This window comes from Larus michahellis, chromosome 1, assembly GCF_964199755.1.
Source record: "Larus michahellis chromosome 1, bLarMic1.1, whole genome shotgun sequence".
Classification (NCBI taxonomy): Eukaryota; Metazoa; Chordata; class Aves; order Charadriiformes; family Laridae; genus Larus; species Larus michahellis.
Genome location: NC_133896.1, coordinates 112232354 through 112247218, shown reverse-complemented (window position 1 = coordinate 112247218; position 14865 = coordinate 112232354). Strand labels below are relative to the sequence as shown.

The following is a 14865-nucleotide window of genomic DNA, read 5'->3' as shown; positions in this document are numbered from 1 at the left end:
TTTTTCCTGTAGGCCCCCTTTAAGTACTGAAAGGCTGCTGTGAATAAGAACGGAAAAAGCCTGTATTCTTTCCTGACATCTGCACAATCGAGTAGTTGGGGTACACATACTGAAATTTAGAGAGAAAAAAAATACAACTATCTTGCACTGACTCCATTTGGATTTTGTCTACTTGTCAGTGTTGGTTCATGTGCCTTATTTCTAACACTGTAGTTCTCTGTTCACCTGGTTTAGTAGATTCTGTGTTTAGAAGCAAGGGTCTCCACCTTCACATTTAGAAATTAATGCTCATCACAAAGTCCAAATTCTATAAATGTCTATATCTGTATGTGTGAGCCATTAGAAGTTTGAGAGGATGTGTCAGAATAGAGTGTTTTTTCCACATTTTGGTCTTTGCTGAGGCCTGAGAATAAAGAGCAAGCTACCTTTAACTGTAAGTACTGAGTAGGTTATCAAGTTCAGAGGCACGTGAAATTCTGAGTGTGCAAAAGGGGTGAATCTGCTGAATCTGCGGGGAAGAAGATTCTCCTTCTTGTTTCCTGATGCAGGTATCTTCCTACTCCTCTTTTCCTCACTTTGATTTCTAGGGACCCTACTAATCAAGCATGGTTGAAGCTATGGACTCTTTGAAAATACCCTAACACCTCTGAAAATGAATCTCATGGTCCTGGGGCCTCATTTTAAAGTAAAGCCTGAACATTTTGAGTTATGGTAAATTAGCTAGCATTCATGTGTTCTAGGAAACATCTGTATCAGGAAATAGGCAAAGGACAGGAAAATGAACAGGAGGAAAAGAATGCATAATTCCTTATCAACTTTTTTTACAAAAAGATGGTAGCTTTTCCCAGGCAGTGCACATAGAGAGGGAGCTCAGGAACTCCCCGGGAGTCTTGCTAGGGCTGTTGCCTAGGGTGTTATTTTATTTTTTTATACATTTTTTTTTAATTTTCCATACAAAATGTGACAGAGGCAGCTGCTGAAACAAAGAGGTAGGGCAGCAGCATCCTCAAGTGAAGTGTATTATTATTGTGCACGAGGAAGGTTGTCTGTGACCCCTTGTTTTTTTTCTGTCACCTTGTTTCAGCAGGTAGTGCTGGCTTGCTCAGGGACCATTTCAGTAGATCATACACATTAGCCAAGTTCTAAAATACCCCCCTGCACCATACACTACCTAAAGTATAATAATCCTTTAATCTGTCTATCGCATGACATCTGGGCAGTATTCGACGTAATAATTCATGTTGATTGTGCATATCAGTGTGTATCAGAGGAGAGAAGTGCCAAAGCAGTGGTGGAGAGATGAGGATTTAGGAAATTGCCCGTGGGGCAGTGCCTTGGATCAGGGGAGACCTGCCTGCGTGTGGCAGGTGACCAACCTGCTACCGATGTGGCTGCGTAAAATCTTTATATGAGAATAATATTATCCTGAGATAAGCACAAAACAGAATAGGAGGGGGAAAATAAACTACCGGGACTCAAGTTACAGAAGCACATTAATATTTACTCGATATCTCTTTATACCCTCTAGTCAGCACGACAGATGTAGCTGTGTTTTAAGGCATTATCATTCATTGAAAAAGGCAAAAAAGATAGTCTTCCCCTCCCTCCCATCCCTGGTAATCTCAGATGTTCGCCGTGCGCGCCGGGGGGAGGAGGTGGTGAGCCGAGCGCTGGTGGGAGAAGAATGCAATTATCCCAAAGCCTCCTGACGGGCATCCACTTCTTCCTTCCAGCTTAGCTGCTCTGACCACAGGCTGGGGGCTCGTGGGACATGGACCAGATTGAAAAAGTGGAAGCAGACAGATGGTTATTTGTAATCATCATGTAAATGTAAATCCTATAAAAATGTTTTCTTTCTAAGGGCTTGAAAGCTGTTGTAGTAGAAAGCAGGATTAAGGCATGGATATCTAACCTAGAATAACTTTGACCCCGCCACCTTCCCTCCTACCCCATAAACGTCGTGGCTTTATCTCTGCTTCCTTTAAAGAAATTGCCGGAGCCTCAGTTGAGGAAATTAATTCGGTTTCCGTGTAATTCCCTGAGTTTATGAGCGTCGGTTTGACCGAGGCCGCGACTTGGGCCTAAGCTGGCAGGTGCTGGGGAGCAGTTGCCTTGGTAGCGGGGACTTCTCCTTCCCTCTTTCTCCCCGGCTCTGGCAGGTGCGCGGCCGCGAGCGTTTGTCCCAGCGCTGCCCCCGCGAGTCAGGCCTGCCCGCCCTCACTGTGCTCGCGGGGACCTGTGAACGGCCCTACAGGACTTCGCCTGCCTTCAAGACCGACGAGACAGCTCGCAAGACATCTATCTTGTTTGAGTAGCATCAGCTTGTTCCGAGCTACAAGGAGACCGATCAAACTTTAATTAACTTTTGTCCGCAGCACCGTTGTGGGCTGTGTGTACGATTTAGCTGTCCTTTCCAGCTCTCCGGTCCCCTGGTGCCTTTCCAGACAGCTTCCAGGAAGCTTTTGCCCTTCCGAGGCTTTGCCTCTTGAAACGTGAGGATGTTTGCGCTGCCGTCAGGCTGGCAGAGGGGAGCGGCTCCAGCTCCCTCTGCATCGCCCTGCTCTCCAAGGAGACCAGCTGCACTGTGCTCCCGGCGTGGGCGGGCAGGACGGGATGCCGGCCATCTTTCTCTTTGGCATCCCGCGTCAAATGTAGGGTAACACCCCTGCAAGCAAAAAGGGAGCTGCGTAACCTATGTTAAAATCGGAATAAAGGGAAATAAGAACATGGAATGAGTTGCCTTGCTGGCACCGTTTCACCACTCGTGTTGAATTTTTAAAACGCTAGTGTTTGTGCCCTGCCAAGAGGGCCCTGAGGAGGGCTGGCTTCTCAAGTGAACAAAAGCCTCTTGCCAGTGTGTGGAGAGGGTGATCCGCTCAGGCACACTGCTAGTTATTTGGAAGTACCCAGCAATTGTGGATAATTGGCTGAGGAATATTCTGCAGCTCTCAACCATTTTTCTGTTTTCACAGATGATTGTGCCATTAGATATGGTGAATGCACTAAGCTGTGCTGCAACTTTTCCATTTACTGTGGTAATAAGTGTGAACTCAACTTCCAGTTGATGCTCCTTTATTCTGTGGCTTTCTGGGATGCTGGAGTGGGACAGCCAAGCTCTCCAGCTCGTGCTCGGGTCCCCTCCGCAGGAGCCCTTCTTCCCTGCTCCTTCTCTCAGGGTGACATTTGGATGTGCTGGGATGGCTGTGCTGATGAGATCAATGTCTGTGCTTTGTATCGTTGTTGTTATATTGCATTAAAAGCACCAAATCACAGGAATGGCAGCCCGTGCCCTCTGCTCTTTACCCTGGTTTTCTCTCTGCTTTTATTCTTACTCTTTTCTTTCCCTTACCTGGCTTTTTGTTTTCGCTCTCCCTAAACTTGACGTGTTCCCCCTCTTCCTCTCTCAGTTGTTTTCTCTCTTTAATTTATATTCCACACATTTTTCTCTTATCTTTGTTTTTCTGTCCCTGCTTTATTTTTTCCCTATTTCATTTTTCTACGACCATTTTTTGTTTTCCTCCAAAACATAGAATGCTTCAGAGGGACATGGTGAGATATATCTATTCAAGTGTTGCATATGTGTTGAGGTACAGAGCAAGATTAAGTAAGCCCCGTAGCATCAATTTTGTCTTCCATTCAAGCCAGATTTGCAGTAAGGCTTGGGTAAAGGAATGTGATAAAATCAAATCACCTCTTAGCCTCATATTCTGTGACTGATTGGAACCTTACACAGTTGCTGGGATGATTCAGAGAAAGTTAATGTAATTTGCTGTGTATCACCCCAAGAAACTGTATTTGTCAGCTTCATATAGCAGTGTGAAATGTTAAAGGAAAACACTTTCCTTAATATTGTTGCCAGGAGTTAGGAGTATAAAGTCATTATGTTGTGGGATCTGCTGATTTTCTGGGGATTTTCCACTAATGTATTTACACCAAAGTTCTGTAATTGTAAAAAGAATCAAGCCAATAAAAATTAATATTTATTTTGTGGGTAATAATAAAGGAAGAAGCTGACATTTATCCATTTGCCAGTTATATGAAAGAGGGCATAGCATTGCTTAGAAGTATTTTTTCTTCCTGTGTATCATAGTGATCACAGACACATATGAAGATGCCTCTTAAAAAGGTGATTTTGTAAAACTTTTTTTTCTGGTTCTTGCCCTGAAATTGCTGTGGTATTGGCTTTTTTGGCTTTGCAAAATGTTGTAGTGCCAAATAGCCAGCAGCCCATGATCTTCAGTGTACTGTTTCTGTGTTGTGCATTGCATAAGTTATTTCTTCCATTTGATCTTGAAGCTCTGTAAATTCCATTTCTGTCGATTTGATTATTGTGAGTCAAAAGTATATGAGTAATTTTTAATAATCAGAAATATTTTGAGATTGAGTCTTTTGTTATCTGCTGGAAAAAATCGATTGGGTGTGTCACCTAAGAAGGCTACAGGTTCCTGACAGAGCTTCGTTCTTTGCCAGCTATGTCCTGTCACTTTTATTTTATGCTTCAACAGCAAGACCTAAATAATCACTCTTTTTTGTGTTAGAAAAGGAATTAACTTCCAATTAATTCTCTCCTTCCTCTGGGATCTACCTGTGTATCCCAAAATGGGGGACAATAAAAGTTACCTCATATGTCATTTTGAGTGCCACATAGATACAGCCCACTCACCTCAGCCCATTCAGAGGCCAATTCTTGTATGTGTTAATCATATTTTCTTCTGGCTTATTGCAGAACAGAAAAATATTCAGTTCCAAATGTTAAAATGGGGCACATTTTATTAACATTGAAAGCAGTAAATTATCTCTGCTTATGAAATGAGACTGAGCAATTTCTGCTGAACTCTTCCTGACTTGCCCCTTCACTAGGATACAGTGTTTTCTAATTTCTCAGAGGGCCCTGGTTCCATTAAGGGCGAGAACTGTTTTAAAGCTGTAATGAAAGCCATACGTAGCTGAAATTCAAGGAGGGGAAATGCCCTAAATTCTATTTCAGTAGCTCATCTAGAGCTATTTTCAGTTTTATGTTTATAAGAATGTCAATTAACCTAGAGACTAGGACACACATGGAAGAATAACGATGAAGTGGATATCATTTTAACACACTGAAGCCAGCTAGCTGGACCTAATCCTTCTTTATAGAAGCTTGATTTACATAAGAAGCTGGCCTGTGTTGCCTAATTTAGTTCTCAAACAGCTTGGAGATTTAAATGCTCTTTCCTTTCAATGTCATGGGACAGCACTGGTCAAAGTTGCAGAAATACTGAAAGTAAAAAAATAAAAGGAAGAAACAAATACGCTGGAAGCACACTACCATAATCTTGATTTCTCTGACACCTTTCAGAACTGGTGATCACTTCGGCATGTATTTGGTGATAACAGTAACAGTAGTAACAGCAATACCCTTAATCAAGGTGTAACTCTGCAATTCGGTAGTAGTTGTGTCCGCTCTTTGCCTAGCTTATGCTGAAGTTGGAGATCCAGGCAAGCCAGATATTCAGCATGTTGTTTTCTCTTGTGAAAAGAACTCAACATCAGACCTGCAATGCTACTTTTGCAAGGATGGAAGTGACCCTGACAAGGTTAAAAAGAGTAATGGGTGCTGCAGGTTTTTCTAATTTAAATGCAGACTTATCTGGAGAAAAAACAAGGAATAAAACCCCACGTATGTGAAATCTGCCTCCATTGGACAAAAGGTCATGCCTCACCAACTGCTTTTATGAGATCTTTTATAGCAAATACAAGGTGCGAAATCATCACCTAATAATGGTTGAGACTTTTTTGTTTGTTCATTTAATATTATTTGTATCTGCACATATTTTTTCTTCCCATTTACGATGTCATCGCTTCTAGTAATTTTTCTCTTCTTTCCCTCATTTATTGCATTAGTGCTGCGGGATGACTTCCGCCAGAACCCTACAGATGTTGTGGTGGCAGCTGGAGAGCCCGCCATATTGGAGTGCCAGCCACCTCGTGGGCACCCTGAGCCTACCATCTACTGGAAGAAAGATAAAGTCCGTATTGATGACAGGGAAGAGCGGATCAGTGTAAGTACAGCTCATGTGGTTGTCTATAGACATTGGCCTGCATTGAAGCCTGCATTGAAGCCCCACAGCTGAGTGCAGCGGAACTTTACAGCTTTATCATCTTTTCCCTTGACACTCATCATTATTCTTGACAGTTTGCCTCTCTGAGCTTTCCCAAATGAGAAGGGGAAGATTATTTATTCTTTCTGGTTTGGGTCTCCAACTTGAACTTCTTGAGGCTTGGTTTGTATAATCACTGTGACGGAGGTCCATTAGAGCCTTGGATTTGGTCATGTCAGGTGCTCTGTTAGATGGAGGACTCAGTGGATGTCTTTGATTTGGCCTTACCTTTTCTAGATCTCAGTTCAGTGAAATGAGACTATCAGATCATATATCAGAGAGGTGTTTTAAAGATATAATCAGTCATATCTATGAGGTACACAAATGCCCCGTGGGGAAAAAACCCACAGTTTAGGATGATATCGGTAATGTTGTATTTAGTATAGTAATTGGGATGTATATTCTAAATGAAGGCTGAAGTTATACTCTAAAGAATGATTGTTCCTAAATAGAAAAACATATTGAGTAAATGAGTAACTTGGGATGAATTCTGTGAGAGTTCATTCCATGTACTGAATGAAAAAGGATCCAGCAGAAACACCTACCTTATCAAGTGATTAGAATTTATACCATGGTATGTACAAGCAAATGCAATAAATTAAGGGTGCGGGGACATATTTCATTCCTAATTTTTAAGTGCTTAGCTTTTCGCTATTAATATTCCTTCCGTGAAGTTTTATGTTGTATGTAATGGTAAGTAACTTATTCAGTGCTGACCTTATTCAATATGGAACTACCATCAGGAAGCTTGTTTGTTGCTTTGCATGCCTAAGGAAGAATTTCAAGCTAAACAATCTAAGTAGTTGCTATTTGTGGGCCAGGCTGTCTCTGTTTCTAGAGTAGAGGAAGGAAGAGTGGCGGGGAACTGGTTAACATTCCCTGACTCTCACGTTTCTTTGGCTATATTCCTACGTTATTCTGAAGGACCTCATTGTCTAACTTTTAACACTGTCTGTGACTTCACAAGCTACAAATTTTTTACTTTATTTCTTTCAACTACACTTCTCTTTCACTCTATAAGCACCCTTTGTAGCCAGGAAAATGTTGTCTTATGGGATTCAGGTGAATTCTCAGTTTGGGCTAAATTTAGCCTATTTGCATCAAGGAAAAGAGAAAATCTCTCTTAATCAGTGAACAAGGAAACTGGACACAGTAAAATAAAATGAACTAAATAAAGCTAAGTAAAATTGCCTTTTTTCTTGAGAGAGATGTCAAGAGTGCTTTACATATCCTCATGCAAGAAATACAAGCACTCTGCATTGCCATGGAGGCAGCAAGAAATGTAATCTTTGACATGTAAAGCATCTAATGAAAATCAAAGAAAGAAACTGAAATACAGTTCAAATCTGTCAGTAGGATAAAATATGTTATTGAACAGCTTAAAGATATTTAAGTATATAGGATTATAATTTTGAAGCTATACATGTATTTACAAACAAAACTTTTAAATGCTTTAGTTGAGGAACTTGCTGCCTGAGATGGTAGGTTTTTTCTGATATCTTTCGTTTTTATGAAGTTAAAAATATATTCCTTGTTTTGAAACAGATACGTGGTGGGAAGTTGATGATCTCCAATACAAGAAAAAGTGATGCCGGCATGTACACTTGTGTTGGGACAAACATGGTGGGGGAGCGAGACAGCGATCCGGCAGAGCTGACTGTCTTTGGTAAAGCAACTCAAGCTTTTGTTTCCTTTTCACTACAAATGTCATAAACTGAATTGACCTGGGTGACTCATCAAAATATGAGACAAAACAAGGTTAACAAAACACAATAGTACTGCTTAAGCTGCATTTCACAGTTTCTGGAGGAGACCAGGTTTCAAAGGCTGCAATTTATAATTATGGAGCTGTGATGGCTCAACGTTTTCCTTCTAAGTGCATAGTTTCAATCTAATTGCAGGTCCTTAGTGATATGCATACACTCAGAGACAGTAATGCAGGACATAATGCTCTCCCTCACAAAATTGCCAAATGTAATTAAGCTACTTCTAATACAGTTGACAATGCCTGCTTAACAGAGATTTGGACCAGCATTGACTATTTAAATAGTTCCTTATTCCTGTGGGGTTGTGAAATCACATCTTTGTAGGGGAGCACAAAAGGGCTCAATTGATCAGTAAAAAGTCATTGGAGAAAATCCTGAGATCAACTTTTTGAACCTATAGAGATACTTTTGTCATTTGTTTTTTAAAGGGCATGAAACAGCTTTTCATCCTGTAATCCAGGGCATCATTTAGGGTTTTGGTGCTGCTGAATGAATCAAAAATGAACAGGTTTCATGTGTGAAAGAGCTTCCAGACCTGATGGGCAAGACAAGAAGTTGTTAGGAACATTTGCCCTGTGGTTAAGGTCTAGAACAAGAATAGAGTAATACTGAACCTACAGCTGGATCCATCCTGCTAACAACTGGATAAGAAGCAAAGCTGCAAAATCCTGCTGTGGTACATCTTGCAGTCATGATATTTCTATTTACCATTAGCTGTGGTTTTGTAGGAATTAGTCAAGATGTCTTGAGGAAATAAGAGAAAATCAATAAAGAAAAAAACCCTCACTGCTAAAGAAAACACATACATGCGTATAAAAAATAAAGAGAAATAGCGTTAGCATTCCCTCCTGCTTCACCTCTTTGATACCCTTGATACAATACCAAAATTCCAAACAAGACTGCTTGTAACTCCAGTAAGACTTTTCATAGAAATCCTAAGATCCTTTCTGAAGCAGATGCTCCTAATTTTTTCACCTTCTGCCTAGTATGGTACACTGGAAAACCCAGTCATACATATTGGCATCTGTGTTTGCATGTATGTGAAAGTCAACATTTGTTTGCCCACTTTAAAAAACATATTATGGGATTTCACAAAAGGCATAGAAAAGTTTCTGCGAGACAAGATCCATGAGGGAATGAGGATTTGCTGCTTTCCAGCATTACAAGACTGTAAAGGCTTCCACTCCGCTTAGTTTGTTGTGGATTCATGGAAGCATATGACTTAAAGTTAGAACTAGTGTACCTTGCAAAAAAACACAGAAAGGATCTCTATCAAATTATCATGTCCTTTGCAGCCAATCTGTTGAAGTCGTGCCTTTATACAGATGAAAAAGAGACATGACATATCTTCTTCATCAGTTTAAGTACTGATAATCTCTGGTAATACTCCCTGTGGATAGCAAGCAGATTGCAGTCCTAAACTACAAAGCCTTAAGAAATCCTTAAGAAAATAATTTGTTAAAAAGCATTGAACTAGGAATAAAAACTGAAATATGCATGTAATTTCATATCCTGCAGAGCTACAAAAAGTATTAGGTTTGTCTTGATAGCCAATTACAATATCCGGATTTTTTTTTTTACTGGATTTAACCATAGCAATCAATTTGTAAAATACAATCTAAGCCTATTTTGTGAATAATGAAAAAAATCAGCAATAAATGAAATTAGACATTTTAGTTTGTCATAATTGTGTTAGACTACCTAAAGAAAATTTTATTTCAATTTCCTTTCCTATCTGGGAATCTTCCTGTCAAAAACTCCCCTTATATCTAGGTATTGCCTTCTTGTCTTCCTTTTCGCTGTACAAGAATAGCATCTGGGAAGCAGGCGCTCAGGTTATGGTCTGCTGTTTGACAGGACGATTCAACTATCCTGTGTCCATTTTCTGGTTGTCACCTGGCCCTGAAGCTCTATGTTGGTGTATTGGGTTCACTGTATAGATGCGTCCAGGTTCGTCCTGGTCCACTGTGTACAAAAGAAAGGTGGCTTGGCTTTGCCTTCCACCAGCAGAACAGTTGTATTCCGTTCCTGGACTCAGGCAGCAGCTCGCGTGTGGGTGGGTGCGTGCACTGGAGAGCATTATCCATGATGTTTCCAGGAAGCAATGTATCTACTGGACAGTCCAATCAGTCTAAGCATACACAATAAATCCAATAAATCCAGCAATTCTGGGAAATGTCAGATTGGCTGTGCATGTTCAGATAGACTTTACAGAACACAGGCAGAACCACGGGTCATCTGTTAAGTCCGCAGCCTTCCTCTAATAGGACTCACAGGTTTGAGGAACATGGGAATAGTGCAAACTTTGAGGAAAAATATGCTAAAAATATCATAATACTTATATATTATTCATGTGCCCAACTTTAACTGTTTTGAACACATTTTGAAAACAGGCTTTATAATTAAAATTAAGATATCTTAGCTAAGAGACTTAGAGAATTTAATAAAGTGGCTGGCAAGCCTACAGCTGGTGCTGATTCTGGAGAGGAATGTGTATTAATTAGCTGATTATTAATGTCTCTATTCCTTTTCCAATTAAAAAACCCCACCAAATCCTTTCCATAGTGTGAAGGGGCCTTAGTAAACACACTACTCTGTAGGAAAAGGAACTGTTTCATACTAGTTCTCAAACCTTTCCAGGAATCAGCCACTTGTTACTTTTGGCTTTGCAAGTTTTTCTGTAATACCTGAAGTTAATTTTTGCATGTGACTTGTGACAGATCTCTGGCTCCCTGTACAGTAAATTTAGCTTGAGGCATTGCCTCTGGAAAAACGGAGTCAGTGTGGTGTGGTAACTGGTGGCCCGAGGGGAACAGCATGGAAACCTAGCCTAAAAGATTACAACTTTCCTGAGTTTTAAAAAAAAAAAAATTAAAATGGACAATGAGAACCTTGGAAAGAAGTAGGAGGAAAAAATGGAAGTTTCTCATATGCAGAATGTATCCACTTGGCTGGGTACTCGTTCAATAATCTTTGCTGAGAGATAGCTGTGGATAACACATGTAGAACTTCACAAAAAAAGTAACTTTTTTTTCAGTGCTGCCTGCATAGGAAACCTAGTTTTCAACATTTAGGCACTGCTAACAGCATACTGTTAGCATCGGTGCAGATTGCATTTCTTTTGTTCCCAAGTCATGATTTTTCTACTAGCAGAAATTTGCCAAACTTTCACGGTAAAATATCGTAAAGCAAACTGATTATATCAGCGGTGCTTCCCAAAATTATTCCTGTGTTTTGAATAGTGACAATGATGCATTACATTTTGTTAATCTTCTCTTTCAAGCGCTCTTGCTAGTTTTTGCCTTTATGAGGCTCCAAGGTGTAATCTTGGAGTAAAGCAAGAAGGCAGGGTCTGTCACAAACTCTAAGTTGGCCTTTACATGAAGTTAATAACTAATCCATCAATCCAAACGTTCACAAAAAGAGGCAGCATGGTACTTTGTTATTATGGACGTGCTCTTCGAAAGGCCAAATTCAGAAGTGTAAGTAAGTGATACAAATTAGGCTGCTTTGTTTGTGTTTGGGCTCATAGCCTTTGGCTGAACAGGCTTTACGTGAGATGCAAAACAGAAACAGTTTCATTCCAATTTGTTTGTAAATACGTAATATGGAGCCAGAAATTAAATAAAGTAAGAATTACCGTTTAAGTTAACCTTTTATCATTTTGTCATACTACTGCACTGTTCTCAGATAAGTTTTTAAGTTGTTTTAACTATTTCGGACTCCTTTTTGTTCCTTTGGACTTAAAATGGTATGTTTGAAGAACATGTACAAAGGTGTATATTGATTCTGAAGCTCAGTGAAATCGATGAAAGCCTTAATATATCAACTTCAAGAGGCTGGCATCAAGCAGTGGAAAAAGATATATTTAGAAGAGCCTCAAAAGGATATAAAGCATAACTGAGAAGAGTACAAAAATATCTTAAAAGATATGTCAATTCAGACATATTAAAGATTGTTTTGGGTTAATCTTTGATTTTAGCTTTGGTACCTGAACCTTTTTTCCGCTAATAAGGTCCTGTGGGATGAAGAGGTATTTTTGTCTGATGCTTGAAGAAGTATTTGTGTTTGATGTTCTCTAGACATTTTCAGGCTGAAAGAGATACCATAGTTCCAGAAAAAGCATAATATGATGACATGATGTTATATGAAAAAAAAAAACAAAATTCCCTTAATGAAGACACTGTGCTCCATTTTACTTTCCTGCACTCTGAATATGTGGAAGGCCTTAGCAGAGAGTCTTGTCACATTGTATCCTGGCAATGAGTCTCAGAAGCTTTCCCAGCCACGTGGAGGAAAAATCGGTTACACATTCAGAGTTCAAGAGTGTATTTTGGCAGCATGTATTTTGTCCTTCAGAGCAAAGCTCCTCCTACTTTTCTTCAAATCCTTGTATTTCTCATTTGCCATGTACTTGTGGCAGTTTGCAAAAAGACAGTTTGGCTTTGCAATATTTTTTATCCACAGATACTGACAAGTTGTAATAGGATAATGATGCTGCTGTGAAAAATGGTCTGATTTGTTCTCCAATGCCTGCACCTAATGCTCAGTAAAAACTGAAATTAACAGGGTTGTAGATGTATATAAAAGGAGAAAAACACTAACAATTGATAAAAATCTTTATCTTTTATTTGCATGTGCCTCTTAACAGTGCTCCGGGCTTTTACTGGGCAAGCTCATCGCATCTTGGATACTATTTAGAGTGTAGAAGTTTGCAATGTCTACACAAGTGCTTGTTTCTCAAATGCAAAATGGAAAAGCACCTAAAAAGAGGCAGTAGAAGACTGTCTTTAAATATACACCCATCTGCTTTTGTAATTGTATTTTCATTTGTTTGGCCAACATACGTAAATTTAGTGTGATCCTAATATCCTGTCTTCTTCTACATCTTCATTTTTGGCAGAGTGCTTTACTTTATCCAGGTCATGTTGCAGTTAATGAAATATCTACACTATTGACAGCATTCTAAAGTGAAACTTACTTCCAACCATCTAATGTTTCTTTTTTTTCCTTTACATCAGAACACTACAGTGAAAAAAACTTTTACTTTTAAATTACTTGCTATTAAATCCCTCCCCAAAGCCTTTTAATTTGTGTTTTAATACTTCTTTCTAGAACACGAAAACATTTTAAAAAAATGATGCCTTGTCTCCAGCAAAGGCAGAGAAAACAGTTCTAAATCAGATTGAGCCTCTACATTATGGGGACCATCAAATCCTTCACTCTAGCAGTTGCCTCAGCAGAGAAAATCTATTAAGGTAGTTAGGATCATTTTAATTAGATTGAGGGCCCATATATGGCTGTCTAACTTTTTGAGGAACAGAGAAAGGGCAATAATACATCTGAAGGTCATCTGAGTCTCTCTAACAGACTGTGATACTCAGACCGATTGCTAAATAGAGGAAAAATTGAGTTCTCGGGTTAACTCGTGTCAGCACCCAAAGCAAGGAAAGGATTTTCCTGTGTTTCTGGTTAGGATCAGTTCTGTAGGTTTTCTTGCAGCACATATCGCAAGCACTGCAACAGATTGTAGGTGTGTGTCCAGATTAACAATCCCCTTTTATAACTGGAAGCAAAGTTTATTCTGAAGTTATAAAGGTCACCCTAGTAATAGCATGACTGGCTGACATGACATATAACCATGACCTATTTTATAGTTCTCTTCAAAGATTTTTAATATTCATCAGAGAAAGTCTGGGAAGTGGGTACTTTATTTACTCAGTGAAAGCTTATAAAATAGCTATATTAAAATTTTTATGTGTATCTATGATTTTAATTTATTACCCTTTCTTGTTGTTTCTCAAATATATTGTGTTCTGAATGCTGTTGACAGAGTAACAATGTTTAATTATACCAGAAGGCTTTATTTATGGGCAATCCATATCAAAAGAAAAAAATAAAAAGGTTGTTTCTCAAGTTTAGCTCTGAAACTAAATTTGACCTGGCTGCGTAAAGAAACCTTCTTTATTTAGCATGCTTGGGCAAGCAGCGCTCCGTTTCCTGAGAGATTAACATTGTAAGCAAGTTATACAGGTGACTCAAATCCAGTTAATCTCGCATAAAGAATGTTAATTGCATTGGCAATGGCATTCACTCTGATCACTTTATTGCTGTGTAATTAGCCATTGGACATATTCAAGGAGTTGTCTGTGTGATACAAATACAGGAAACAACATGAGAGATAACGCGTTCTTTCCTGATTCACGCTGTGCAAAATGCAGAGATGATGGAAAAATGGAAATAGCCATTATTGGTATTTGCATGTCCTTGCTAACTGGGATCTGCACTTACATAGCTATTTATTTTCTAGCAAATTCTTAACTGTTTTGGAAAATACACAATTTGAGAAGCTGATGTGAAACAAACGTGTGTATACTCCTAAATTGCCTTGATGTGGAATCAAGTGATTTACCGAATGACCTTTGGGCCATTTATGGTCTTATCAGCTGGGTTGTCCTCAAAATGTGAGAGGAATTTATTTTCTCATCTCCTGTATAGAAGCATTTACAGCCAAGAGTAGCAATTTCATAAATACGTATACGTTAGTTTCTTAGCAGTTTACAGGCAGCTTATATAAACATGGTGTAAAATAATTTTTGTATGCAGAACAAGCTGACATACAGGCACATGCAGAGTTCTTTAAATTCAATGTGGATGAACCAGGGTCTCTAAATCACCTATGAGGATGCTGATCTGGATCTAAATTTCTTGATTTAGGATCATCTCTTGAAAAACAAATACCAAAATGAAGAGCGTATTGTGTATGAGCTGAGAGCAGGGGTTGTTCTGAGCTCATCTAATAAGATACTGTTGCAAACTTACAGAAAGTTTCATTAAGATATCCCCTTCTAGATCTGCATAATTAGAGACAGGCCAAGCGCATTGCTTGCTTTTGTTACTTTGTCCAGTTTTAATAAGTTTTAAGGCTTTATCTAAAACTAAAAGGCTTTATCCAAAATTTT

At 39.2% G+C, this 14865-nt stretch overlaps 1 protein-coding gene across 17 annotated transcripts in view; it reads left to right on the top strand.

The window, feature by feature from the left end:
• Nucleotides 1-14865, top strand: part of ROBO2 (roundabout guidance receptor 2) — a 1122909-nt gene that overhangs the window by 961275 nt on the left and 146769 nt on the right. For all 17 annotated transcript variants that reach the window (XM_074599504.1, XM_074599494.1, XM_074599464.1 and 14 more), the window contains 2 exons: nucleotides 5881-6038; nucleotides 7683-7803. In XM_074599504.1, coding sequence (XP_074455605.1) covers nucleotides 5881-6038; nucleotides 7683-7803 — 279 coding nt within the window. The remainder of the gene's footprint in view (nucleotides 1-5880; nucleotides 6039-7682; nucleotides 7804-14865) is intronic.